At 42.3% G+C, this 26,986-nt stretch overlaps 1 protein-coding gene across 11 annotated transcripts in view; it reads left to right on the top strand.

Annotated features, from left to right (window-relative positions):
- The window catches only part of smoc1 (SPARC related modular calcium binding 1), a 168,763-nt gene that overhangs the window by 76,449 nt on the left and 65,328 nt on the right, over window positions 1-26,986 (top strand). For 7 of the 11 annotated variants that reach the window (XM_036955375.1, XM_036955377.1, XM_036955376.1 and 4 more), the window contains 3 exons: window positions 8,788-8,877; window positions 11,767-11,847; window positions 24,776-24,968. In XM_036955375.1, coding sequence (XP_036811270.1) covers window positions 8,788-8,877; window positions 11,767-11,847; window positions 24,776-24,968 — 364 coding nt within the window. The remainder of the gene's footprint in view (window positions 1-8,787; window positions 8,878-11,766; window positions 11,848-24,775; window positions 24,969-26,986) is intronic. The other 4 variants (XM_036955379.1, XM_036955374.1, XM_036955380.1 and 1 more) reach the window with 3 other exon arrangements.

Raw genomic sequence — 26,986 nt, 5'->3', positions numbered from 1 at the left:
TCACCAAGGCACATATTTGCCATTCTGCTAAATATATGAATTATTATTAAAGTGGTAAAGGTATTTGCAGTTGCTGTTTAATTTTTTAAAAAGTGTTAACAATTATTAACCTTCCAGGCTTCTCCAGCATATGCGTTGAAAAAGTAAAAGATGCCTGATCTCACACCAAAGGCTAACCCCCAGGACCACGCTGCTGACTCCCCAGGCCCTGCATTCACTACAGGCGTGTCTGACTGTTGTCATTTGCAAGCCACAGGGGTGGTGTACACTTCAGGAGTGGGAGGGAGAACAAGTGGGGATCGGTGGTGGGAGGGGGTGCATGATGAAGCCGGTCTTCCTCACATGTAGGAGATCATGTTACACAGTTTGCATGAGTTGCACTCCAGTCCCTCAGAGAACAACAGAGCAGGACATCTCCTGGGTTTTAGCAACACATTAAACAGACCAGGACAGCTCCTGGGGTTTTAGCAACACATTAAACAGATCAGGGCAGCTCCTGGGGTTTTAGCAACACATTAAACAGATCAGGACAGCTCCTGGGGTTTTAGCAACACAGTACAACAGATCAGGACAGCTCCTGAGGTTTTAGCAACACAGTATAACAGATCAGGATAGCTCCTGGGGTTTAGTGTAACAATAAACAGATCAGGACAGGTCCTGGGGTTTTAGCAACACATTCAACAGATCAGGACAGCTCCTGGGGTTTTAGCAACACATTAAACAGATCAGGACAACTCCTGGGGTTTTTGCAACACATTACAACAGATCAGGACAGCTCCTGGGGTTTTAGCAAAACATTAAACAGTTCAGGACAACTCCAGGGGTTTTAGCAACACATTCAACAGATCAGGACAGCTCCTGGGGTTTTAGCAACACAGTATAACAGATCAGGACAGCTCCTGCGGTGTTAGCAACACATTCAACAGATCAGGACAGCTCCTGCGGTGTTAGCAACACATTCAACAGATCAGGATAGCTCCTGGGGTTTAGTGACACAATAAACAGATCAGGACAGCTCCTGGGGTTTTAGCAACACATTAAACAGAGCAGGACAACTCCTGGGTTTTAGCAACATAGTACAACAGATCAGGACAGCTCCTGGGGTTTTAGTGACACATTACAACAGATCAGGACAGCTCCTGGGTTTTAGCAACACAGTATAACAGATCAGGATAGCTCCTGGGGTTTAGTGACACATTACAACAGATCAGGACAGCTCCTTTGGATTTTAGCAACACATTAAACCGATCAGGACAGCTCCTGGGGTTTTAGCAACACAGTACAACAGATCAGGACAGCTCCTGAGGTTTTAGCAACACAGTATAACAGATCAGGATAGCTCCTGGGGTTTAGTGACACAATAAACAGATCAGGACAGGTCCTGGGGTTTTTGCAACACAGTACAACAGATCAGGACAGCTCCTGGGGTTTTAGCAACACATTAATCAGATCAGGACAACTCCTGGGGTTTTAGCAACACATTACAACAGATCAGGACAGCTCCTGGGGTTTTAGCAACACAATAAACAGATCAGGACAGCTCCTGGGGTTTTAGCAACACATTAAACAGATCAGGACAGCTCCTGGGGTTTTAGCAACACATTAATCAGATCAGGACAACTCCTGGGGTTTTTGCAACACATTACAACAGATCAGGACAGCTCCTGGGGTTTTAGCAACACATTAAACAGAGCAGGACAACTCCTGGGTTTTAGCAACACATTACAACAGATCAGGACAGCTACTGGGGTTTTAGCAACACATTCAACAGATCAGGACAGCTCCTGGGTTTTAGCAATACATTAAACAGAGCAGGACAGCTCCTGGGTTTTAGCAACACAGTATAACAGATCAGGACAGCTCCTGGGGTTTTAGCAACACATTACAACAGATCAGGACAGCTCCTGAGGTTTTAGTGACACATTAAACAGATCAGGACAGCTCCTGGGGTTTTAGCAACACATTACAACAGATCAGGACAGCTCCTGAGGTTTTAGCAACACATTAAACAGATCAGGACAACTCCTGGGGGTTTAGTGACACATTTAGTTGTTACTGTGACACACACTGTGGAGGTCCTACAGTTACACAGCAGGGCAGCTCCCAAAAGTCCCACATCAAATAGCAACGTCTGACATTAGTATATTATTACCTTCCGAGGGATTTTCACATGTTGCCTTTGAATCCCACTTGCTTTGCTACCTGCTCCACCTGACTGCCTGACTGGTATAGTAAGTGACCAGGGTCCTCTGTGCTCCATGGACCCGAAGGAAACGGGAAACAGTGGTATATCTACCCAACATCTAGGTAAGTATATAGTAGGCTGGCTGATATACAGTACACTATCTAGAGTATATAGTAGGCTGGCTGATATAGTATACAGTACACTATCTAGAGTATATAGTAGGCTGGCTGATATACAGTACACTATCTAGAGTATATAGTAGGCTGGCTGATATAGTATACAGTACACTATCTAGAGTATATAGTAGGCTGGCTGATATAGTATACAGTACACTATCTAGAGTATATGGTAGGCTGGCTGATATAGTATACAGTACACTATATAGAGTATATAGTAGGCTGGCTGATATAGTATACAGTACACTATCTAGAGTATATAGTAGGCTGGCTGATATACAGTACACTATCTAGAGTATATAGTAGGCTGGCTGATATAGTATACAGTACACTATCTAGAGTATATAGTAGGCTGGCTGATATAGTATACAGTACACTATCTAGAGTATATGGTAGGCTGGCTGATATAGTATACAGTACACTATCTAGAGTATATAGTCGGCTGGCTGATATAGTATACAGTACACTATCTAGAGTATATAGTAGGCTGGCTGATATACAGTACACTATCTAGAGTATATAGTAGGCTGGCTGATATAGTATACAGTACACTATCTAGAGTATATGGTAGGCTGGCTGATACAGTATACAATACACTATCTAGAGTATATAGTAGGCTGGCTGATACAGTATACAGTACACTATCTAGAGTATATGGTAGGCTGGCTGATATAGTATACAGTACACTATCTAGAGTATATAGTAGGCTGGCTGATATAGTATACAGTACACTATCTAGAGTATATAGTAGGCTGGCTGATATAGTCTACAGTACACTATCTAGAGTATATAGTAGGCTGGCTGATATAGTACACAGTACACTATCTAGAGTATATAGTAGGCTGGCTGATATAGTATACAGTACACTATCTAGAGTATATAGTAGGCTGGCTGATATAGTATACAGTACACTATCTAGAGTATATAGTAGGCTGGCTGATATAGTATACAGTACAATATCTAGAGTATATAGTAGGCTGGCTGATATAGTATACAGTACACTATCTATAGTATATAGTAGGCTGGCTGATATAGTATACAGTACACTATCTAGAGTATATAGTAGGCTGGCTGATATAGTATACAATACACTATCTAGAGTATATAGTAGGCTGGCTGATATAGTATACAGTACACTATCTAGAGTATATAGTAGGCTGGCTGATACAGTATACAGTACACTATCTAGAGTATATAGTAGGCTGGCTGATATAGTATACAGTACACTATCTAGAGTATATAGTAGGCTGGCTGATATAGTATACAGTACACTATCTAGAGTATATAGTAGGCTGGCTGATATAGTATACAGTACACTATCTAGAGTATATAGTCGGCTGGCTGATATAGTATACAGTACACTGTCTAGAGTATATAGTAGACTGGCTGATATAGTATACAGTACACTGTCTAGAGTATATAGTAGGCTGGCTGATACAGTATACAGTACACTATCTAGAGCATATAGTAGGCTGGCTGATATAGTATACAGTACACTATCTAGAGTATATAGTAGGCTGGCTGATATAGTATACAGTACACTATCTAGAGTATATAGTAGGCTGGCTGATACAGTATACAGTACACTATCTAGAGCATATAGTAGGCTGGCTGATACAGTATACAGTACACTATCTAGAGTATATAGTAGGCTGGCTGATACAGTATACAGTACACTATCTAGAGTATATAGTAGGCTGGCTGATATAGTATACAGTACACTATCTAGAGTATATAGTAGGCTGGCTGATATAGTATACAGTACACTATCTAGAGTATATAGTAGGCTGGCTGATATAGTATACAGTACACTATCTAGAGTATATAGTAGGCTGGCTGATATAGTATACAGTACACTATCTAGAGTATATAGTAGGCTGGCTGATATGGTATACAGTACACTATCTAGAGTATATAGTAGGCTGGCTGATATAGTATACAGTACACTATCTAGAGTATATAGTAGGCTGGCTGATATAGTATACAGTACACTATCTATAGTATATAGTAGGCTGGCTGATATAGTATACAGTACACTATCTAGAGTATATAGTAGGCTGGCTGATATAGTATACAATACACTATCTAGAGTATACAGTAGGCTGGCTGATATAGTATACAGTACACTATCTAGAGTATATAGTAGACTGGCTGATACAGTATACAGTACACTATCTAGAGCATATAGTAGGCTGGCTGATATAGTATACAGTACACTATCTAGAGTATATAGTAAGCTGGCTGATACAGTATACATTACACTATCTAGAGTATATAGTAGGCTGGCTGATATAGTATACAGTACACTATCTAGAGTATATAGTAGGCTGGCTGATATAGTATACAGTACACTATCTAGAGTATATGGTAGGCTGGCTGATATAGTATACAGTACACTATCTAGAGTATATAGTCGGCTGGCTGATATAGTATACAGTACACTGTCTAGAGTATATAGTAGACTGGCTGATATAGTATACAGTACACTATCTAGAGTATATAGTAGGCTGGCTGATATAGTATACAGTACACTATGTAGAGTATATAGTAGGCTGGCTGATACAGTATACAGTACACTATCTAGAGCATATAGTAGGCTGGCTGATACAGTATACAGTACACTATCTAGAGTATATAGTAGGCTGGCTGATACAGTATACAGTACACTATCTAGAGTATATAGTAGGCTGGCTGATATAGTATACAGTACACTATCTAGAGTATATAGTAGGCTGGCTGATATAGTATACAGTACACTATCTAGAGTATATGGTAGGCTGGCTGATATAGTATACAGTACACTATCTAGAGTATATAGTAGACTGGCTGATACAGTATACAGTACACTATCTAGAGTATATAGTAGGCTGGCTGATACAGTATACAGTACACTATCTAGACTATACATTAGGCTGGCTGATATAGTATACAGTACACTATCTAGAGTATATAGTAGGCTGGCTGATACAGTATACAGTACACTATCTAGAGCATATAGTAGGCTGGCTGATATAGTATACAGTACACTATCTAGAGTATATAGTAGGCTGGCTGATACAGTATACAGTACACTATCTAGAGTATATAGTAGGCTGGCTGATATAGTATACAGTACACTATCTAGAGTATATAGTAGGCTGGCTGATATAGTATACAGTACACTATCTAGAGTATATAGTAGGCTGGCTGATATAGTATACAGTACACTATCTAGAGTATATAGTAGGCTGGCTGATACAGTATACAGTACACTATCTAGAGCATATAGTAGGCTGGCTGATATAGTATACAGTACACTATCTAGAGTATATAGTAGGCTGGCTGATATAGTATACAGTACACTGTCTAGAGTATATAGTAGACTGGCTGATATAGTATACAGTACACTATCTAGAGTATATAGTAGGCTGGCTGATATAGTATACAGTACACTATCTAGAGTATATAGTAGACTGGCTGATATAGTATACAGTACACTGTCTAGAGTATATAGTAGACTGGCTGATATGGTATACAGTACACTGTCTAGAGTATATAGTAGACTGGCTGATATAGTATACAGTACACTATCTAGAGTATATAGTAGGCTGGCTGATACTGTATACAGTACACTATCTAGAGTATATAGTAGGCTGGCTGATATAGTATACAGTACACTATCTAGAGTATATAGTAGGCTGGCTGATATAGTATACAGTACACTATCTAGAGTATATAGTAGGCTGGCTGATACAGTATACAGTACACTATCTAGAGCATATAGTAGGCTGGCTGATATAGTATACAGTACACTATCTAGAGTATATAGTAGGCTGGCTGATACAGTATACAGTACACTATCTAGAGTATATAGTAGGCTGGCTGATATAGTATACAGTACACTATCTAGAGTATATAGTAGACTGGCTGATACAGTATACAGTACACTATCTAGAGCATATAGTAGGCTGGCTGATATAGTATACAGTACACTATCTAGAGTATATAGTAGGCTGGCTGATACAGTATACAGTACACTATCTAGAGTATATAGTAGGCTGGCTGATATAGTATACAGTACACTATCTAGAGTATATAGTAGACTGGCTGTTACAGTATACAGTACACTATCTAAAATATATAGTAGGCTGGCTGATACAGTATACAGTACACTATCTAGAGTATACATTCGGCTGGCTGATATAGTATACAGTACACTATCTAGAGTATATAGTAGGCTGGCTGATACAGTATACTGTACACTATCTAGAGCATATAGTAGGCTGGCTGATATAGTATACAGTACACTATCTAGAGTATATAGTAGGCTGGCTGATACAGTATACAGTACACTATCTAGAGTATATAGTAGGCTGGCTGATATAGTATACAGTACACTATCTAGAGTATATAGTAGGCTGGCTGATATAGTATACAGTACACTATCTAGAGTATATAGTAGGCTGGCTGATATAGTATACAGTACACTATCTAGAGTATATAGTAGGCTGGCTGATACAGTATACAGTACACTATCTAGAGCATATAGTAGGCTGGCTGATATAGTATACAGTACACTATCTAGAGTATATAGTAGGCTGGCTGATATAGTATACAGTACACTGTCTAGAGTATATAGTAGACTGGCTGATATAGTATACAGTACACTATCTAGAGTATATAGTAGGCTGGCTGATATAGTATACAGTACACTATCTAGAGTATATAGTAGACTGGCTGATATAGTATACAGTACACTGTCTAGAGTATATAGTAGACTGGCTGATATAGTATACAGTACACTATCTAGAGTATATAGTAGACTGGCTGATACAGTATACAGTACACTATCTAGAGTATATAGTAGGCTGGCTGATACAGTATACAGTACACTATCTAGAGTATACATTAGGCTGGCTGATATAGTATACAGTACACTATCTAGAGTATATAGTAGGCTGGCTGATACAGTATACAGTACACTATCTAGAGCATATAGTAGGCTGGCTGATATAGTATACAGTACACTATCTAGAGTATATAGTAGGCTGGCTGATACAGTATACAGTACACTATCTAGAGTATATAGTAGGCTGGCTGATATAGTATACAGTACACTATCTAGAGTATATAGTAGGCTGGCTGATATAGTATACAGTACACTATCTAGAGTATATAGTAGGCTGGCTGATATAGTATACAGTACACTATCTAGAGTATATAGTAGGCTGGCTGATACAGTATACAGTACACTATCTAGAGCATATAGTAGGCTGGCTGATATAGTATACAGTACACTATCTAGAGTATATAGTAGGCTGGCTGATATAGTATACAGTACACTGTCTAGAGTATATAGTAGACTGGCTGATATAGTATACAGTACACTATCTAGAGTATATAGTAGGCTGGCTGATATAGTATACAGTACACTATCTAGAGTATATAGTAGACTGGCTGATATAGTATACAGTACACTGTCTAGAGTATATAGTAGACTGGCTGATATAGTATACAGTACACTATCTAGAGTATATAGTAGGCTGGCTGATATAGTATACAGTACACTATCTAGTGTATACAGTACACTAATGTCCTCTGAAAGTCCTCAGATCAACTAAATTAGCTCCGCTAATCAAGAAAGAGGACATTTACATAGGTTTAGGTCCTCTAACCAAGAAAGAGGACATTTACATAGGTTTAGGTCCTCTAACCAAGAAAGAGGACATTTACATAGGTTTAGGTCCTCTAACCAAGAAAGAGGACATTTACATAGGTTTAGGTTCTCTAACCAAGAACGAGGACATTTTATAGGTTTCTCTTCTACGGCACATTGTATAGCTACCATCACTAGGTGTTCTTGTTCCAGTGCAGGGTTCTCTGGGCTTTCCTTAACGATGATGTCATCAACAGGTTAAAGGTTATGGAGGGGTAGTCTTAACTTGCTCTCTCTGATTCTGATGCGGGTGGAACAGTATACGGGTGGGAGGGGGCGGGTTATAGAGGTTTCCGTGTGTGTGTGTGTGTGTGTGTGTGTGTGTGTGTGTGTGTGTGTGTGTGTGTGTGTGTGTGTGTGCATGCGTGCGTGTGTGTGAGACAGAGTTTGTGAGAGATAATGTGTGTTCTGTTTGTGTACGAAAGTGAGAGATGTGGGAGACCCTCCTTCCTACTATCCTCTCTGTCTCTCTCTCTCTCTCTCTCTCTCTCTCTCTCTCTCTTACTGTCTCTCTCTCTATGTCTCTCTCTCCCTCTCTCTCTCTCTGCCTCTCTCTCTCTGTCTCTCTCTCTCTCTGTGTCTCTCTCTCTCTCTCTCTCTCTCTCTCTCTCTCTCTCTCTGTCTCTCTCTCTCTCTATCCTTTTTTTTCTGAGCTCTTGGCCGGGCCATGTGCAAATCCCAACCATTCAACAGTTCTGGAGAGTAGATTGTATTAACCTCAATAATGGTAGTCTCTTTCCGTTTCTTTCTCACTCTCAACCCAGATGACGGCTCCAAACCCACGCCCACCATGGAGACCCAAACACTACCAGATGGGGATGGTAGGTTCTTCATTGTTCCTCCTCATCTTCATCATTGCCCTCTTCATCATCCTAAGTCGATGTATGACCCAGTAGGTTACAAAGTAAATGTATAACCCAGTAGGTTACTAAGTCGATGAATGACCCAGTAGGTTACTAAGTCGATGTTTGACCCAGTAGGTTACTAAGTCGATGTATGACCCAGTAGGTTACTAAGTCGATGTATGACCCAGTAAGTTACTGAGTCGATGTATGACCCAGTAGGTTACTGAGTCGATGTATGACCCAGTAGGTTACTGAGTCGATGTATGACCCAGTAGGTTACTAAGTCGATGTATGACCCAGTAGGTTACTAAGTCGATGTATGACCCAGTAGGTTACTGAGTCGATGTATGACCCAGTAGGTTACTAAGTCGACGTATGACCCAGTAGGTTACTAAGTCGATGTATGACCCAGTAGGTTACTAAGTCGATGTATGACCCAGTAAGTTACTGAGTCGATGTATGACCCAGTAGGTTACTGAGTCGATGTCTGACCCAGTAGGTTACTGAGTCGATGTATGACCCAGTAGGTTACTAAGTCGATGTATGACCCAGTAGGTTACTAAGTCGATGTATGACCCAGTAAGTTACTGAGTCGATGTATGACCCAGTAGGTTACTAAGTCGATGTATGACCCAGTAGGTTACTAAGTCGATGTATGACCCAGTAATTTACTAAGTCGATGTATGACCCAGTAGGTTACTAAGTCGATGTATGACCCAGTAGGTTACTAAGTCGATGTATGACCCAGTAGGTTACTAAGTCGATGTATGACCCAGTAGGTTAGTAAGTCGATGTATGACCCAGTAGGTTACTAAGTCGATGTATGACCCAGTAGGTTACTGAGTCGATGTATGACCCAGTAGGTTACTAAGTCGATGTATGACCCAGTAGGTTACTGAGTCGATGTATGACCTACTAAGTCGATGTATGACCCAGTAGGTTACTGAGTCGATGTATGACCCAGTAGGTTACTAAGTCGATGTATGACCCAGTAGGTTACTAAGTCGATGTATGACCCAGTAGGTTACTAAGTCGATGTATGACCCAGTAGGTTACTGAGTCGATGTATGACCCAGTAGGTTACTAAGTCGATGTATGACCCAGTAGGTTACTGAGTCGATGTATGACCCAGTAGGTTACTAAGTCGATGTATGACCCAGTAGGTTACTGAGTCGATGTATGACCCAGTAGGTTACTGAGTCGATGTATGACCCAGTAGGTTACTAAGTCGATGTATGACCCAGTAAGTTACTGAGTCGATGTATGACCCAGTAGGTTACTGAGTCGATGTCTGACCCAGTAGGTTACTGAGTCGATGTATGACCCAGTAGGTTACTAAGTCGATGTATGACCCAGTAGGTTACTAAGTCGATGTATGACCCAGTAAGTTACTGAGTCGATGTATGACCCAGTAGGTTACTAAGTCGATGTATGACCCAGTAGGTTACTAAGTCGATGTATGACCCAGTAGGTTAGTAAGTCGATGTATGACCCAGTAGGTTACTAAGTCGATGTATGACCCAGTAGGTTACTAAGTCGATGTATGACCCAGTAGGTTACTAAGTCGATGTATGACCCAGTAGGTTACTGAGTCGATGTATGACCCAGTAGGTTACTAAGTCGATGTATGACCCAGTAGGTTACTGAGTCGATGTATGACCCAGTAGGTTACTAAGTCGATGTATGACTGTTATGAGAATTTTAAACTGAACTTCAATTAAACTACTCAGTCTGCAACCCAGAATTTGTAAGATACTGTTTGAATGAAACAGACGGAGACCCAGCTACAATTAGTCTAAATGTTTATTCACGAGGACGTCCTAGTCCTTTGTACAAAACCATCCATTTTATACGGGCTCCTTATGCACATACCTTCACACACAAGCAGTAGATATCCTACACACATACATACAAGTTCAGAGACAGAATATCCTGTAAGGAACACAGTGGTCCAGCTTGTCTGTCGATAGCTCCTCTTATCATTTGTTTCTCACATGCACCCTGCTTACATACTAAAAAGGAACAAAAGGCCCTTGTTCTAATTCTGACTAAAACTACACAAATCATCAAATTATAGTTTTATGACTCTAATACATTTCATACAATTATATGGTTTCAGGGTATAATATTCTAGTCATTAATTTAAACATATAAATTCCATTATCAATGACCCAGTAGGTCGATGACCCAGTAGGTTTCTAATATCAATAATATCTAATATATATCTCGTTGCAGAGCCCACAGCTCCAACCTCCTATATATGTTATAGCGCAGAGTTTTCAAACCCAGAGGTGCAACATCGCAAAACTTCCGGGAACGAATTGCGAAGCAGACTTGACCTACCAGACCGGTGTTTAGGGTTTGGCAAATCAATTGGAGATGTGAAAAATGTATCCTAGCTTCGAGCCAGTGTTTTAAGTAGCGGAACCTGTCAGTACTACAACGTTGTGAATGTGACAAACTGACACGTTTTCATTTTTGTCAAAAACAACTTTCTATGGGAGGACTACCTTTGATTTGATGGCCTGGTTCGACAGAAACACGACCGTTAGACCCGATGACGTGTTTCTACGCATGAGTTTAGCTAGTCAACGTCGCCATGACAACAAGTGTGATCGGTGATTTCTATTGGAGGAGCAGTTTTAGTTTTAGTCTTCATACTGTACTGTAGTTTCTGTTGCTGATGTATACTGACTGTACCTGATTTGCGTTCGCAAACGTTGCTAATGAACAGAGCCAACGTGATTCCTTATACTACATGTCAGAGAGAGAGAGGCATTTTTGTTCTAAATAGCATATTTCTGAACGTTCCAAAACATTGTATCCTGCTAAACGCGCCCCTGTTCTCTACCTGTATCGTTGCAGAGATTACGGCTCCGACCTTGTGGATCAAACAGCTGGTTAATAAGGAGAGTAAACAGAACAGTTCCAGCACCAGGCGACCCGGTGAGAGCTGTCTACAATTACAATCTATTATGGTTAACTTTCCCATCAAACTCTCACTGCTGATTACTGGTTTAAAGGGCCAATCTGGGATTGATTTTAGAGTGGTTACATCTCTCCAGCTCGATCCCTCTGCTTCTTACCCCACATAAAAAGTGTCAGGAAAACCACTTTGTTGTTGTTTGAATAGCAGATTGCACCTTTAAATTCTAAAATGATTAAGAAATTTGCTTTGGGTTTATTTTACTCTTGCTGATTTAAGTGTGAGACTAGCAGCTAATTCATTGACGATACTACTGCCAGATCAGCTAATATATTATGGTCTCTCTATGATACTACTGCCAGATCAGCTAATATATTCTGGTCTCGCTATGATACTACTGCCAGATCAGCTAATATATTCTGGTCTCTCTATGATACTACTGCCAGATCAGCTATTATATTCTGGTCTCTGTTATACTACTGCCAGATCAGCTAATATACTCTGGTTTATCTATGACACTACTTCCAGATCAGTTTATATATTCAGTTATCTCTATAATACCACTGCAGCTAATTCATTGATGGTACTACTGCCAGATCAGCTAATATATTCTGGTCTCTCTATGATACTACTGCCAGATCAGCTAATATATTCAGATCTCTCTATGATACTACTGCCAGATCATCTAATATGTTCTGGTTTCTATGATAATACTCCAGATCAGCTAATATATTCTGGTTTCTATGATAATACTGCCAGATCAGCTAATATATTCTGGTCTCCCTATGATATTACTGCCAGATCAGCTAATATATTCTGGTGTCTGTGTCACTACTACCAGATCATCTAATATCTTCTGTTCTCCCTGTGTCTACATCCAGATCAGCTAATATATTCTGGTGTCTATGATACTACTGTCAGATCAGCTAATATATTCTGGTCTCTATAACACTACTGTCAGATCAGCTAATATATTCTGGTCTCTATGATACTACTACCAGATCAGCTAATATATTCTGGTGTCTATAACACTACTGTCAGATCAGCTAATATATTCTGGTCTCTATGATACTACTGTCAGATCAGCTAATATATTCTGGTCTCTATGATACTACTGCCAGATCAGCTAATATATTCTGGTCTCTCTATAATACTACTGCCAGATCAGCTAATTTATTCTGGTCTCTCTATAATACTACTGCCAGATCAGCTAATATATTCTGGTCTCTCTATAACACTCCTGCCAGATCAGCTAATATAGTCTGGTGTCTGTGACACTACTGCCAGATCAGATAATATATTCTGGTCTCTATAATACTACTGCCAGATCAGCTAATATATTCTGGTCTCTATAATACTACTGCCAGATCAGCTCATATATTCTGGTCTCTATAATACTACTGCCAGATCAGCTAATATATTCTGGTCTCTCTATAACACTCCTGCCAGATCAGCTAATATATTCAGGTCTCTCTATAACACTCCTGCCAGATCAGCTAATATATTCTGGTCTCTATGATACTACTGCCAGATCAGCTAATATATTCTGGTCTCTATAATACTACTGCCAGATCAGATAATATATTCTGGTCTCTATGACACTACTGCCAGATCAGATAATATATTCTGGTCTCTATGACACTACTGCCAGATCAGATAATATATTCTGGTCTCTATAACACTCCTGCCAGATCAGCTAATATATTCTGGTCTCTATGATACTACTGCCAGATTAGCTCATATATTCTGGTCTCTATGATACTACTGCCAGATCAGCTAATATATTCTGGTCTCTATGATACTACTGCCAGATCAGCTCATATATTCTGGTCTCTATGACACTACTTCCAGATCAGTTTATATATTCTGTTATCTCTATAATAAATCAAGTCAAATCAAATTTTATTTGTCACATACACATGGTTAGCAGATATTAATGCGAGTGTAGCGAAATGCTTGTGCTTCTAGTTCCGACAATGCAGTAATAACCAACGAGTAATCTAACTAACAGTATGTTGGCAGCAGCCACTCAATGTTAGTGGTGGCTGTTTAACAGTCTGATGGCCTTGAGATAGAAGCTGTTTTTCAGTCTCTCGGTCCCTGCTTTGATGCACCTGTACTGACCTCGCCTTCTGGATGATAGCGGGGTGAACAGGCAGTGGCTCGGGGTGGTTGTTGTCCTTGATGATCTTTATGGCCTTCCTGTGACATCGGGTGGTGTAGGTGTCCTGGAGGGCAGGTAGTTTGCCCCCGGTGATGTGTTGTGCAGACCTCGCTATAATACCACTGCAGCTAATTAATTGATGATACTACTGCCAGATCATGTAATATATTCTGGTCTCTCTATGATACTACTGCCAGATCAGCTCATATATTCTGGTCTCTCTATAATACTACTGCCAGATCAGCTGATATATTCTGGTCTCCCTATGATATTCCTGGCAGATCAGATAATGTATTCTGGTGTCTGTGACACTACTGCCAGATCAGATAATCTATTCTGTTCTCTCCATGATACTACTGCCAGATCAGCTAATATATTGTGGTCTCCGTGTGTCACTACTGCCAGATCAGCTAATACATTCTGGTCTCCCTATGATACTACTGCCAGATCAGCTAATATATTCTGGTCTCCCTATGATACTACTGCCAGATCATCTAATATATTCTGGTCTCCCTATGATACTACTGCCAGATCAGCTAATATATTCTGGTCTCCGTGTGTCACTACTGCCAGATCAGCTAATATATTCTGGTCTTCCTTTGATACTACTGCCAGATCAGCTCATATATTCTGGTCTCCCTTTGATACTACTGCCAGATCAGCTCATACATTCTGGTCTCTCTGTGATTCTACTGCCAGATCAGCTCATATAATCTGGTCTCTCAGACATGGTTGAAGGCCTTTCTATGATACTACTGCCAGATCACTGCCTCTCATGAGACAGGTTGCACAACTTCTTTGTTTCCAGACCTTTTACAAATGAAATACTTAAATTGGAGGAACAGTGATGGGGAGAGGATAGCTCACAACGTCGGGATCGTGTTTCTCTGGGTGTAATTTGTTTTGCCGATCTGTGTCTCCATGACAATTAACCCTGAATGCTTACAGCAGCCCCTAGGTATGCCCAGTCGTTCTCTCTGGAACCGGGTTGGTTTCATGCTACAGAACATCGTCTGAGGGAGGGATAATGGGACAGAGAAAGAGAACAGAGTGAGAGAGAGGGAGAGAGTGGGCTGGGGGGGTGGGTGTGTGTTAGACTAGTGACTCATAGATGGAGGGTGCATCCCAAATAAAACCCTATATAGGGAATAGGGTGTCATTTACGACTCAGAGGTGAGTGGGGAGTTTTCTACAGTATAGACTGAATCACACTGCTGACTCCCTCTCTTCCCCTTGGAACTGCCAGAGCACGAACAGAGTCTGAGTCCTGGCCAGAGTCTGTCTCAATTTGCCTCCCCCTGTAGTGGCTATTGATGCAGTAGGGAACAGCAGACTGTCCCGGTATAATGTTGTAATGTTGCTCCCCAAAGGTTTGTGGATTTGAATTACGGTCAATATTTCAAGTGGAACAGAGTTGAGGCTTTGACTTAGACACCTGATGCTGCAACATTACCACTAGACCAGCCAGGCCACGGAGGACTGTATTCTGAAAGGAGGACTGTATTCTGAAAGGAGGACTGTATTCTGAAAGGAGGACTGTATTCAGAGAGGAGGACTGTATTCTGAAAGGAGGACTGTATTCTGAAAGGAGGACTGTATTCTGAAAGGAGGACTGTATTCAGAGAGGAGGACTGTATTCTGAAAGGAGGACTGTATTCTGAAAGGAGGACTGTATTCTGAAAGGAGGACTGTATTCAGAGAGGAGGACTGTATTCTGAAAGGAGGACTGTATTCTGAGAGGTGGACTGTATTCTGAGAGGACTGTATTCTGAAAGGAGGACTCTATTCTGAGAGGACTGTATTCTGAGAGGAGGACTGTATTCTGAAAGGAGGACTGTATTCTGACAGGAGGACTGTATTCTGAGAGGAGGACTGTATTCTGAGAGGAGGACTGTATTCTGAAAGGAGGACTGTATTCTGAAATGAGGACTGTATTCTGAAAGGAGGGCTGTATTCTGAAAGGAGGACTGTATTCTGAGAGGAGGACTGTTTTCTGAGAGGACTGTATTCTGAAAGGAGGACTGTATTCAGAGAGGAGGACTGTAGTATTCTGAAAGGAGGACTGTATTCTGAAAGGAGGACTGTATTCTGAGAGGAGGACTGTATTCTGAAAGGAGGACTGTATTCTGAGAGGAGGACTGTATTCTGAAATGAGGACTGTATTCTGAAAGGAGGACTGTATTCTGAGAGGACTGTATTCTGAAAGGAGGACTGTAATTCTGAAAGGAGGACTGTATTCTGAAATGAGGACTGTATTCTGAAAGGAGGGCTGTATTCTGAAAGGAGGACTGTATTCTGAGAGGAGGACTGTATTCTGAGAGGACTGTATTCTGAAAGGAGGACTGTATTCAGAGAGGAGAACTGTATTCTGAAAGGAGGACTGTATTCTGAGAGGAGGACTGTATTCTGAAAGGAGGACTGTATTCTGAGAGGAGGACTGTATTCTGAGAGGAGGACTGTATTCTGAAAGGAGGACTGTATTCTGAAAGGAGGACTGTAGTATTCTGAAAGGAGGACTGTATTCTGAAAGGAGGACTGTATTCTGAGAGGAGGACTGTATTCTGAGAGGAGGACTGTATTCTGAGAGGAGGACTGTATTCTGAGAGGAGGACTATATTCTGAAAGGAGGACTGTATTCTGAGAGGAGGACTGTATTCTGAGAGGAGGACTGTTTTCTGAAAGGAGGACTGTATTCTGAAAGGAGGACTGTATTCTGAGAGGAGGACTGTATTCTGAGAGGAGGACTGTATTCAGAGAGGAGGACTGTATTCTGAAAGGAGGACTGTATTCTGAGAGGACTGTATTCTGAAAGGAGGACTGTAGTATTCTGAAAGGAGGACTGTAGTATTCTGAGAGGAGGACTGTATTCTGACAGGAGGACTGTAGTATTCTGAAAGGAGGACTGTAGTATTCTGACAGGAGGACTGTATTCTGAAAGGAGAACTGTAGTATTCTGAAAGGAGGACTGTATTCTGAAAGGAGGACTTTATTCTGAAAGGAGGACTGTAGTATTCTGAAAGGAGGACTGTAGTATTCTGAAAGGAGGACTGTATTCTGACAGGAGGACTGTAGTATTCTGAAAGGAGAACTGTAGTATTCTGACAGGAGGACTGTATTCTGAAAGGAGGACTGTAGTATTCTGAAAGGAGGACTGTAGTATTCTGAAAGGAGGACTGTAGTATTCTGACAGGAGGACTGTAGTATTCTGAAAGGAGGACTGTAGTATTCTGAAAGGAGGACTGTAGTATTCTGAAAGGAGGACTGTAGTATTCTGACAGGAGGACTGCAGTATTCTGAAAGGAGGACTGTAGTATTCTGAAAGGAGGACTGTAGTATTCTGAAAGGAGGACTGTATTCTGAAAGGAGGACTGTATTCTGAAAGGAGGACTGTAGTATTCTGACAGGAGGACTGTAGTATTCTGAAAGGAGGACTGTAGTATTCTGACAGGAGGACTGTAGTATTCTGACAGGAGGACTGTAGTATTCTGACAGGAGGACTGTAGTATTCTGAAAGGAGGACTGTATTCTGAAAGGAGGACTGTATTCTGAAAGGAGGACTGTAGTATTCTGACAGGAGGACTGTAGTATTCTGAAAGGAGGACTGTAGTATTCTGACAGGAGGACTGTAGTATTCTGAAAGGAGGACTGTAGTATTCTGAAAGGAGGACTGTAGTATTCTGAAAGGAGGACTGTATTCTGAAAGGAGGACTGTATTCTGAAAGGAGGACTGTAGTATTCTGACAGGAGGACTGTAGTATTCTGAAAGGAGGACTGTAGTATTCTGAAAGGAGGACTGTAGTATTCTGAAAGGAGGACTGTAGTATTCTGAAAGGAGGACTGTAGTATTCTGACAGGAGGACTGTAGTATTCTGAAAGGAGGACTGTATTCTGAAAGGAGGACTGTAGTATTCTGAAAGGAGGACTGTAGTATTCTGAAAGGAGGACTGTAGTATTCTGAGAGGAGGACTGTAGTATTCTGAAAGGAGGACTGTAGTATTCTGAAAGGAGGACTGTAGTATTCTGAAAGGAGGACTGTATTCTGAAAGGAGGACTGTAGTATTCTGAAAGGAGGACTGTAGTATTCTGAAAGGAGGACTGTAGTATTCTGACAGGAGGACTGTAGTATTCTGACAGGAGGACTGTAGTATTCTGACAGGAGGACTGTAGTATTCTGAAAGGAGGACTGTATTCTGAAAGGAGGACTGTATTCTGAAAGGAGGACTGTAGTATTCTGACAGGAGGACTGTAGTATTCTGAAAGGAGGACTGTAGTATTCTGACAGGAGGACTGTAGTATTCTGAAAGGAGGACTGTAGTATTCTGAAAGGAGGACTGTAGTATTCTGAAAGGAGGACTGTATTCTGAAAGGAGGACTGTATTCTGAAAGGAGGACTGTAGTATTCTGACAGGAGGACTGTAGTATTCTGAAAGGAGGACTGTAGTATTCTGAAAGGAGGACTGTAGTATTCTGAAAGGAGGACTGTAGTATTCTGAAAGGAGGACTGTAGTATTCTGAAAGGAGGACTGTAGTATTCTGAAAGGAGGACTGTATTCTGAAAGGAGGACTGTAGTATTCTGAAAGGAGGACTGTAGTATTCTGAAAGGAGGACTGTAGTATTCTGAAAGGAGGACTGTAGTATTCTGAAAGGAGGACTGTAGTATTCTGAAAGGAGGACTGTATTCTGAAAGGAGGACTGTAGTATTCTGACAGGAGGACTGTAGTATTCTGAAAGGAGGACTGTATTCTGAAAGGAGGACTGTATTCTGAAAGGAGGACTGTATTCAAATAAAATAAAATGTAATGTTATTTGTCAAATCAGCCAAATGCTTACTTGCAAGCCCTTAACCAACAATGCATAGTAGGAAAAGATTAGCCGAATAAACCAAAGGCTATATGCTTTTAACAATAACCAGGCTATATCCTTTGTAAAAACAGATTGAGAGTGAAAGCTCTTTGGAACTCCTGTGGAAACACTGGCTTCCTGTTTCTCATTAACATGTCATGTCCTGAGAGGACAGGGACACGATGTTGCGTAACTCCTCAGACAGAGAGTGTTTGTGTGTGTGTGTGTGTGTGTGTGTGTGTGTGTGTGTGTGTCTGTGTTTGTGTGTGTGTGTGTGTGTGTGTGTGTGTGTGTGTGTGTGTGTGTGTGTGTGTGTGTGTGTGTGTGTGTGTGAGGAGGCAGATTTTGTCACTCCTCAGACAGGGACTGTGTGTGTGTTTGTTAAATAGTGAACAGCAGGTTTGTCCAGGGCTTGATAGCTTTTAGTATTCCTTAACAATCTGAGAGTTAATCTACAATCGGCATCCTATTTCGCAACAAAGCCTCCTTCACTCATGCTACCAAACTTATCCTCGTAAAACTGACTCTCCAACCGATACTCGACTTTGGCGATGTCATTTACAAATTAGCCTCCAACACTCTACTCAGCAAATTGGATGCAGTCTATCACAGTGCCATCCGTTTTGTCACCAAAGCCCCATATACTACCCACCACTGCGACCTGTACGCTCTTCGTTGGCTGGTCCTCGCTATATACTCGTCGCCAAACCTACTGGCCCCAGGTCATCTATAAGTCTTTGCTGGGTAAAAGCTCCGCCTTATCTCAGCTCACTAGTCACCATAGCAGCACCCACCCGTAGCACGCACTCCAGCAGGTACAGTGCCTTGCGAAAGTATTTGGCCCCCTTGAACTTTGCGACCTTTTGCCACATTTCAGGCTTCAAACATAAAGATATAAAACTGTATTTTTTTGTGAAGAATCAACAACAAGTGGGACACAATCAAGAAGTGGAACGACATTTATTGGATATTTCAAACTTTTTTAACAAATCAAAAACTGAAAAATTGGGCGTGCAAAATTATTCAGCCCCTTTACTTTCAGTGCAGCAAACTCTCTCCAGAAGTTCAGTGAGGATCTCTGAATGATCCAATGTTGACTTAAATGACTAATGATGATAAATACAATCCACCTGTGTGTAATCAAGTCTCCGTATAAATGCACCTGCACTGTGATAGTCTCAGAGGTCCGTTAAAAGCGCAGAGAGCATCATGAAGAACAAGGAACACACCAGGCAGGTCCGAGATACTGTTGTGAAGAAGTTTAAAGCCGGATTTGGATACAAAAAGATATCCCAAGCTTTAAACATCCCAAGGAGCACTGTGCAAGAGATAATATTGAAATGGAAGGAGTATCAGACCACTGCAAATCTACCAAGACCTGGCCGTCCCTCTAAACTTTCAGCTCATACAAGGAGAAGACTGATCAGAGATGCAGCCAAGAGGCCCATGATCACTCTGGATGAACTGCAGAGATCTACAGCTGAGGTGGGAGACTCTGTCCATAGGACAACAATCAGTCGTATATTGCACAAATCTGGCCTTTATGGAAGAGTGGCAAGAAGAAAGCCATTTCTTAAAGATATCCATAAAAAGTGTAGTTTAAAGTTTGCCACAAGCCACCTGGGAGACACACCAAACATGTGGAAGAAGGTGCTCTGGTCAGATGAAACCAAAATTGAACTTTTTGGCAACAATGCAAAACGTTATGTTTGGTGTAAAAGCAACACAGCTGAACACACCATCCCCACTGTCAAACATGGTGGTGGCAGCATCATGGTTTGGGCCTGCTTTTCTTCAGCAGGGACAGGGAAGATGGTTAAAATTGATGGGAAGATGGATGGAGCCAAATACAGGACCATTCTGGAAGAAAACCTGATGGAGTCTGCAAAAGACCTGAGACTGGGACGGAGATTTGTCTTCCAACAAGACAATGATCCAAAACATAAAGCAAAATCTACAATGGAATGGTTCAAAAATAAACATATACAGGTGTTAGAATGGCCAAGTCAAAGTCCAGACCTGAATCCAATCGAGAATCTGTGGAAAGAACTGAAAACTGCTGTTCACAAATGCTCTCCATCCAACCTCACTGAGCTCGAGCTGATTTGCAAGGAGGAATGGGAAAAAATTTCAGTCTCTCGATGTGCAAAACTGATTGAGACATACCCCAAGCGACTTACAGCTGTAATCGCAGCAAAAGGTGGCGCTACAAAGTATTAACTTAAGGGGGCTGAATAATTTTGCACGCCCAATTTTTCAGTTTTTGATTTGTTAAAAAAGTTTGAAATATCCAATAAATGTCGTTCCACTTCATGATTGTGTCCCACTTGTTGTTGATTCTTCACAAAAAAATACAGTTTTATATCTTTATGTTTGAAGCCTGAAATGTGGCAAAAGGTCGCAAAGTTCAAGGGGGCCGAATACTTTCGCAAGGCACTGAATATCTCACTGGTCACCCCCAAAGCCAATTCCTCCTTTGGCCGCCTTTCCTTTCAGTTCTCTGCTGCCAATGACTGGAACGAATTGCAAAAATCACTGAAGTTGGAGACTTATATCTCCCTCATTAACTTTAAGAGTCAGCTGTCAGAGCAGCTTACCGATCACTGCAGCTGTACACCATTGTGGTGATTACCCCACAGCTGAAAGACACCTTTGTAGTGATTGCGTGGAGAGTAGAAGGGGGGTGCTGGCTAAGTGTCTTTCAGAGAGGGAGAGAAAGAGAGAGAGAGCGTCAGAGAGAATACTGTGTTTAAAGCAGGCTCTTAACTGTGACCACTCTAGAGTCCTGGACTGTTTTCTTTTACTGTTTTCTTTCGCTTTGGAGATGTTGAGAGTCGCTCAGACAGAAGAGGAGAGGAGAGGAGGTTGAGAGGAGAGCAGAGGAGAGCAGAGGAGAGGAGGGGGCAGCCATGAGAGGAGAGGAGGTTGAGAGTCGCTCAGACAGAAGAGGAGAGGAGAGGAGGTTGAGAGGAGGGGAGAGGAGAGGAGAGGAGAGGAGGGGGCAGCCATGAGAGGAGAGGAGAGGAGAGGAGGTTGAGAGGAGAGCAGAGGAGAGCAGAGGAGAGGAGAGGAGAGGAGAGGAGAGGAGAGGAGAGGAGAGGAGAGGAGAGGAGGGGGCAGCCATGAGAGGAGAGGAGGTGACAGCCATGAGAGGAGAGGAGGTGACAGGCATGAGAGGAGAGGAGGTGACAGCCATGAGAGGAGAGGAGGTGACAGCCATGAGAAGAGAGGTGGTGACAGCCTATGAGAGTAGAGGAGGGTACAGCCAATGAGAGTAGAGGAGGTGACAGCCATGAGAGGAGAGGAGGTGACAGCCAATGAGAGTAGAGGAGGGTACAGCCAATGAGAGTAGAGGAGGTGACAGCCATGAGAAGAGAGGTGACAGCCATGAGAGGAGAGGAGGGGACAGCCAATGAGAGTGGAGGAGGTGACAGCCAATGAGAGTGGAGGAGGTGACAGCCATGAGAGTAGAGGAGGGGACAGCCAATGAGAGTAGAGGAGGGGACAGCCATGAGAGAAGAGGAGGGGACAGCCAATGAGAGTAGAGGAGGGTACAGCCATGAGAGGAGGGGACAGCCAATGAGAAAGAGAGGAAGGTACAGCCAATGGAGAACAAACATTTTCTAGATGATCAATGTGTTCAGCAAAATATTGATACAATTATCATTGAGCCTCTCTTCCTCTTGGGGCGTCTCTCTAGGAAACCATGGTAATGTGTTTGCTTTAGGCTGTTTGTCATCCTTCACAGCGTCGGCTGATGATATGATGTGAATAAAAATAACCAAATGACTAGATCAGAATGGAGGATGTATGGAGACAGCCAGGGCGAAGATGACAGGATACACTACGTTTCACTGACACACAGAGAGCTGAGAGGATCAACGAGACGGGCCAGGGCGAAGATGACAGGATACACTACGTTTCACTGACACACAGAGAGCTGAGAGGATCAACGAGACGGGCCAGGGCGAAGATGACAGGATACACTACGTTTCACTGACACACAGAGAGCTGAGAGGATCAACGAGACGGGCCAGGGCGCAGATGACAGGATACACTACGTTTCACTGACACACAGAGAGCTGAGAGGATCAACGAGACGGGCCAGGGCGAAGATGACAGGATACACTACGTTTCACTGACACACAGAGAGCTGAGAGGATCAACGAGACGGGCCAGGGCGAAGATGACAGGATACACTACGTTTCACTGACACACAGAGAGCTGAGAGGATCAACGAGACGGGCCAGGGCGAAGATGACAGGATACACTACGTTTCACTGACACACAGAGAGCTGAGAGGATCAACGAGACGGACCAGGGCGCAGATGACAGGATACACTACGTTTCACTGACACACAGAGAGCTGAGAGGATCAACGAGACGGGCCAGGCGGCGATCTGAGATCACATGCAGCCCTTTTCCGTGTATATGTATAAAAAATGAATCGTTGCAACGCCTGGTGCCAGGATACCCTCTCTGTGTAATAAACAGAGGTAAATCATTTAGAGTGAGACTCCCCAAACCGCCCAGGTTCATCAGTTGTCTCAACCCCCCCCTCCCCTCTCACTGTCTCCTAGACGTGAAATCTTAAACAGTCCTTTACATAATGATAGTAATGAGCAACACGAGGAGACGTACTAACAGCGTAGATTACACTGTAATTGTTATTGAAGTGCATCTACGGGCCCCTGGTCCACAGTAGTCCACGATAAGGAGTAGGGATCCATCTGGGACAATGTATGGGGACATGCTACTCCCTTCTCCAGCTGTACTATACTGAACCCAGACACACCAGTACGGAGAGATAGGGAAGGAGAGGCTGTGAGGAGAGGAGGGATAGGGAAGGAGAGGCTGTGAGGAGAGGAGAGATAGGGAAGGAGAGGCTGTGAGGAGAGGAGAGATGGGGAAGGAGAGGCTGTGAGGAGAGGAGGGATAGGGAAGGAGAGGCTGTGAGGAGGGGAGAGATAGGAAGGAGAGGCTGTGAGGAGAGGAGAGATAGGGAAGGAGAGGCTGTGAGGAGAGGAGAGATAGAGAAGGAGAGGCTGTGAGGAGAGAAGAGATAGGGAAGGAGAGGAGAGATAGGGAAGGAGAGGCTGTGAGGAGAGGAGAGATAGGGAAGGAGAGGCTGTGAGGAGCGATAGGGAAGGAGAGGCTGTGAGGAGAGGAGAGATAGGGAATGAGAGGCTGTGAGGAGCGATAGGGAAGGAGAGGCTGTGAGGAGAGGAGAGATAGGGAAGGAGAGGCTGTGAGGAGCGATAGGGAAGGAGAGCGAGAAGAGAGGAGAGAGAAAGAGGGAGAGCCCTGTGGCCTTAGAGCTGTCGTTGTAGCTTACTGTTTCATTAACGCACTTGATTGAAAAAGAAAAATGGATGGAAGGTGGTAGGGTGGCAAAATCCCACTTCAGCGCCCAGCAAACGCTGTTAGAGCTTCCACATGTTGCAGTGGTGCTCTTGGCCCGTACCCTGCCTGCCTCTCTCTCTCTCTCTGGCTCTGCCTTTCTTTCTCTCTCTCTCTCTCTCTCTCTCTCTCTCTATTTTTTCTCTCTCTCTATTTTTTCTCTCTCTCTCTCGCTCTCTCTCTCTCTCTCTCTTTTTTCTCTCTCTCTCTCTCTCTCTCAGCTGCTTCTCTCCCTATTAATGTGCAGTTTGATCTTCACTGAGTTTCTCCCTCACATTTTGAATTTCATCATTTTGTTCCAGTAAGTCTGTCTAATAAGATACAGGGCTGACTGGACTGTATGTGTGTTAAGTGAATGTTACTGTCTGTCCTCCTCTCTGTCTGTCTGTGTCTGTCTGTCTGTCTGTCTGTCTGTCTGTCTGTCTGTCTGTCTGTCTGTCTGTCTGTCTGTCTGTCTGTCTGTTTGTTTGTCCTCCTGAGTATATTTGACTATTTGTCATGTTGTCTGTGTGTGTATTGAGTGTGTTTCTCATGGTTTTAGAGAAAGTTCCCTCTTGTGACCAGGAGAGGCAGAGTGCCCTGGACGAGGCCCGTCAGAACCCCCGTGAGGCCATCTACATCCCAGACTGTGGACCAGGGGGCCTCCACAAGCCTGTACAGTGCCACCAGTCCACTGGGTACTGTTGGTGTGTTCTGGTAGACACAGGGAGACCAATACCAGGCACCTCTACCAGGTAGACACGCACGAACGCACACACGCACGCACGCACGCACGCACGCACACACACACACACACGCACACACACACACACACACACACACACACCATGTTGTTGATCAATGAATGAAGATTGGAGCCTGGTCCCAGCTCTGTTTGTGCTGTCTATGATGACCGTGGGAGTTGGCAAGAAGCAGATCTGGGACCAGGCTGGGAAAATATATCTCAACTTTGACATTTCATCAAGCTTTCATTTATTTGACTAAACTGTTGAATATGATTAAATAAAAATATGCAATAATGTTTATTAGAGAGATCTGTCTCTGAGGATATGGATATGTCCTCAGAAAACCAATGAATTCATTAAATGGGTTGTCTTGACTGTGTTATGAAAATATGTTTGGAGGATGGATGACATCTGGTTGACTTTCTTTCTTTCTTGAATATGAAGAGTATTAAGAGCATTCTCTCCTGTTTTAGAGAACGGGTGTTGGGTTTTAACAGAAAGACACACAGGTACAAATCCAGTACTGGTTTATTTGTCAAAAAATAAAAGTAATCTTAGACCAATATAAACTTACAAAAAACTGATAAAGAAGCAGCGTGATTATTATTTTAATTATTATTGGTGAAAAGGACCTTTGCACAGTATTTTTACTAGCAATAAGGAAGGGATGTGGTATATAGCCAATATACCACAGCTAAGGCCTGTTCGTATGGCACAACGCAAGGTTTAATAGATGTATAAACTTGCCTGGTTTGAGCCCTGAATGCTGATTGGCTGAATGCCATAGCAGTATTTTTACTAGCAATAAGGAGGGGATGTGGTATATAGCCAATATACCACAGCTAAGGGCTGTGTCCAGGCTCTCCGCATTGCGTCGTGCATAAGAATACACTGTGTGTTGTCATATTAATCTCTAGAGTACACTGTGTGTTGTCGTAGTAACCTTTACAGTGCACTGTGTGTTGTCGTAGTAACCTTTACAGTGCACTGTGTGTTGTCATATTAATCTCTACAGTACACTGTGTGTTGTCATATTAATCTTTACAGTACACTGTGTTTGTCGTCGTAGTAACCTTTACAGTGCACTGTGTGTTGTCGTATTAATCTTTACAGTACACTGTGTGTTGTCATATTAATCTTTACAGTACACTGTGTGTTGTCATATTAATCTCTACAGTACACTGTGTGTTGTCATATTAATCTCTACAGTACACTGTGTGTTGTCATATTAATCTCTACAGTACACTGTGTGTTGTCATATTAATCTCTACAGTACACTGTGTGTTGTCATATTAATCTCTACAGTACACTGTGTGTTGTCATATTAATCTCTACAGTACACTGTGTGTTGTCATAGTAATCTTTACAGTACACTGTGTTTGTCGTCGTAGTAATCTTTACAGTACACTGTGTGTTGTCATATTAATCTCTACAGTACACTGTGTGTTGTCATATTAATCTCTACAGTACACTGTGTGTTGTCATATTAATCTTTACAGTACACTGTGTTTGTCGTCGTAGTAATCTTTACAGTACACTGTGTGTTGTCGTATTAATCTTTACAGTGCACTGTGTGTTGTCATATTAATCTCTACAGTACACTGTGTGTTGTCATATTAATCTCTACAGTACACTGTGTGTTGTCATATTAATCTTTACAGTACACTGTGTTTGTCGTCGTAGTAATCTTTACAGTACACTGTGTGTTGTCATATTAATCTTTACAGTACACTGTGTGTTGTCGTAGTAACCTTTACAGTGCACTGTGTGTTGTCATATTAATCTCTACAGTACACTGTGTGTTGTCATATTAATCTCTACAGTACACTGTGTGTTGTCATATTAATCTTTACAGTACACTGTGTGTTGTCGTAGTAACCTTTACAGTGCACTGTGTGTTGTCGTAGTAACCTTTACAGTGCACTGTGTGTTGTCATATTAATCTCTACAGTACACTGTGTGTTGTCGTAGTAACCTTTACAGTGCACTGTGTGTTGTCGTAGTAACCTTTACAGTGCACTGTGTGT

This window comes from Oncorhynchus mykiss, chromosome 19, assembly GCF_013265735.2.
Source record: "Oncorhynchus mykiss isolate Arlee chromosome 19, USDA_OmykA_1.1, whole genome shotgun sequence".
Lineage (NCBI taxonomy): Eukaryota > Metazoa > Chordata > Actinopteri > Salmoniformes > Salmonidae > Oncorhynchus > Oncorhynchus mykiss.
Note: the sequence above shows the minus strand (reverse complement) of the source record. Positions and strands in the feature narration are given on the sequence as shown.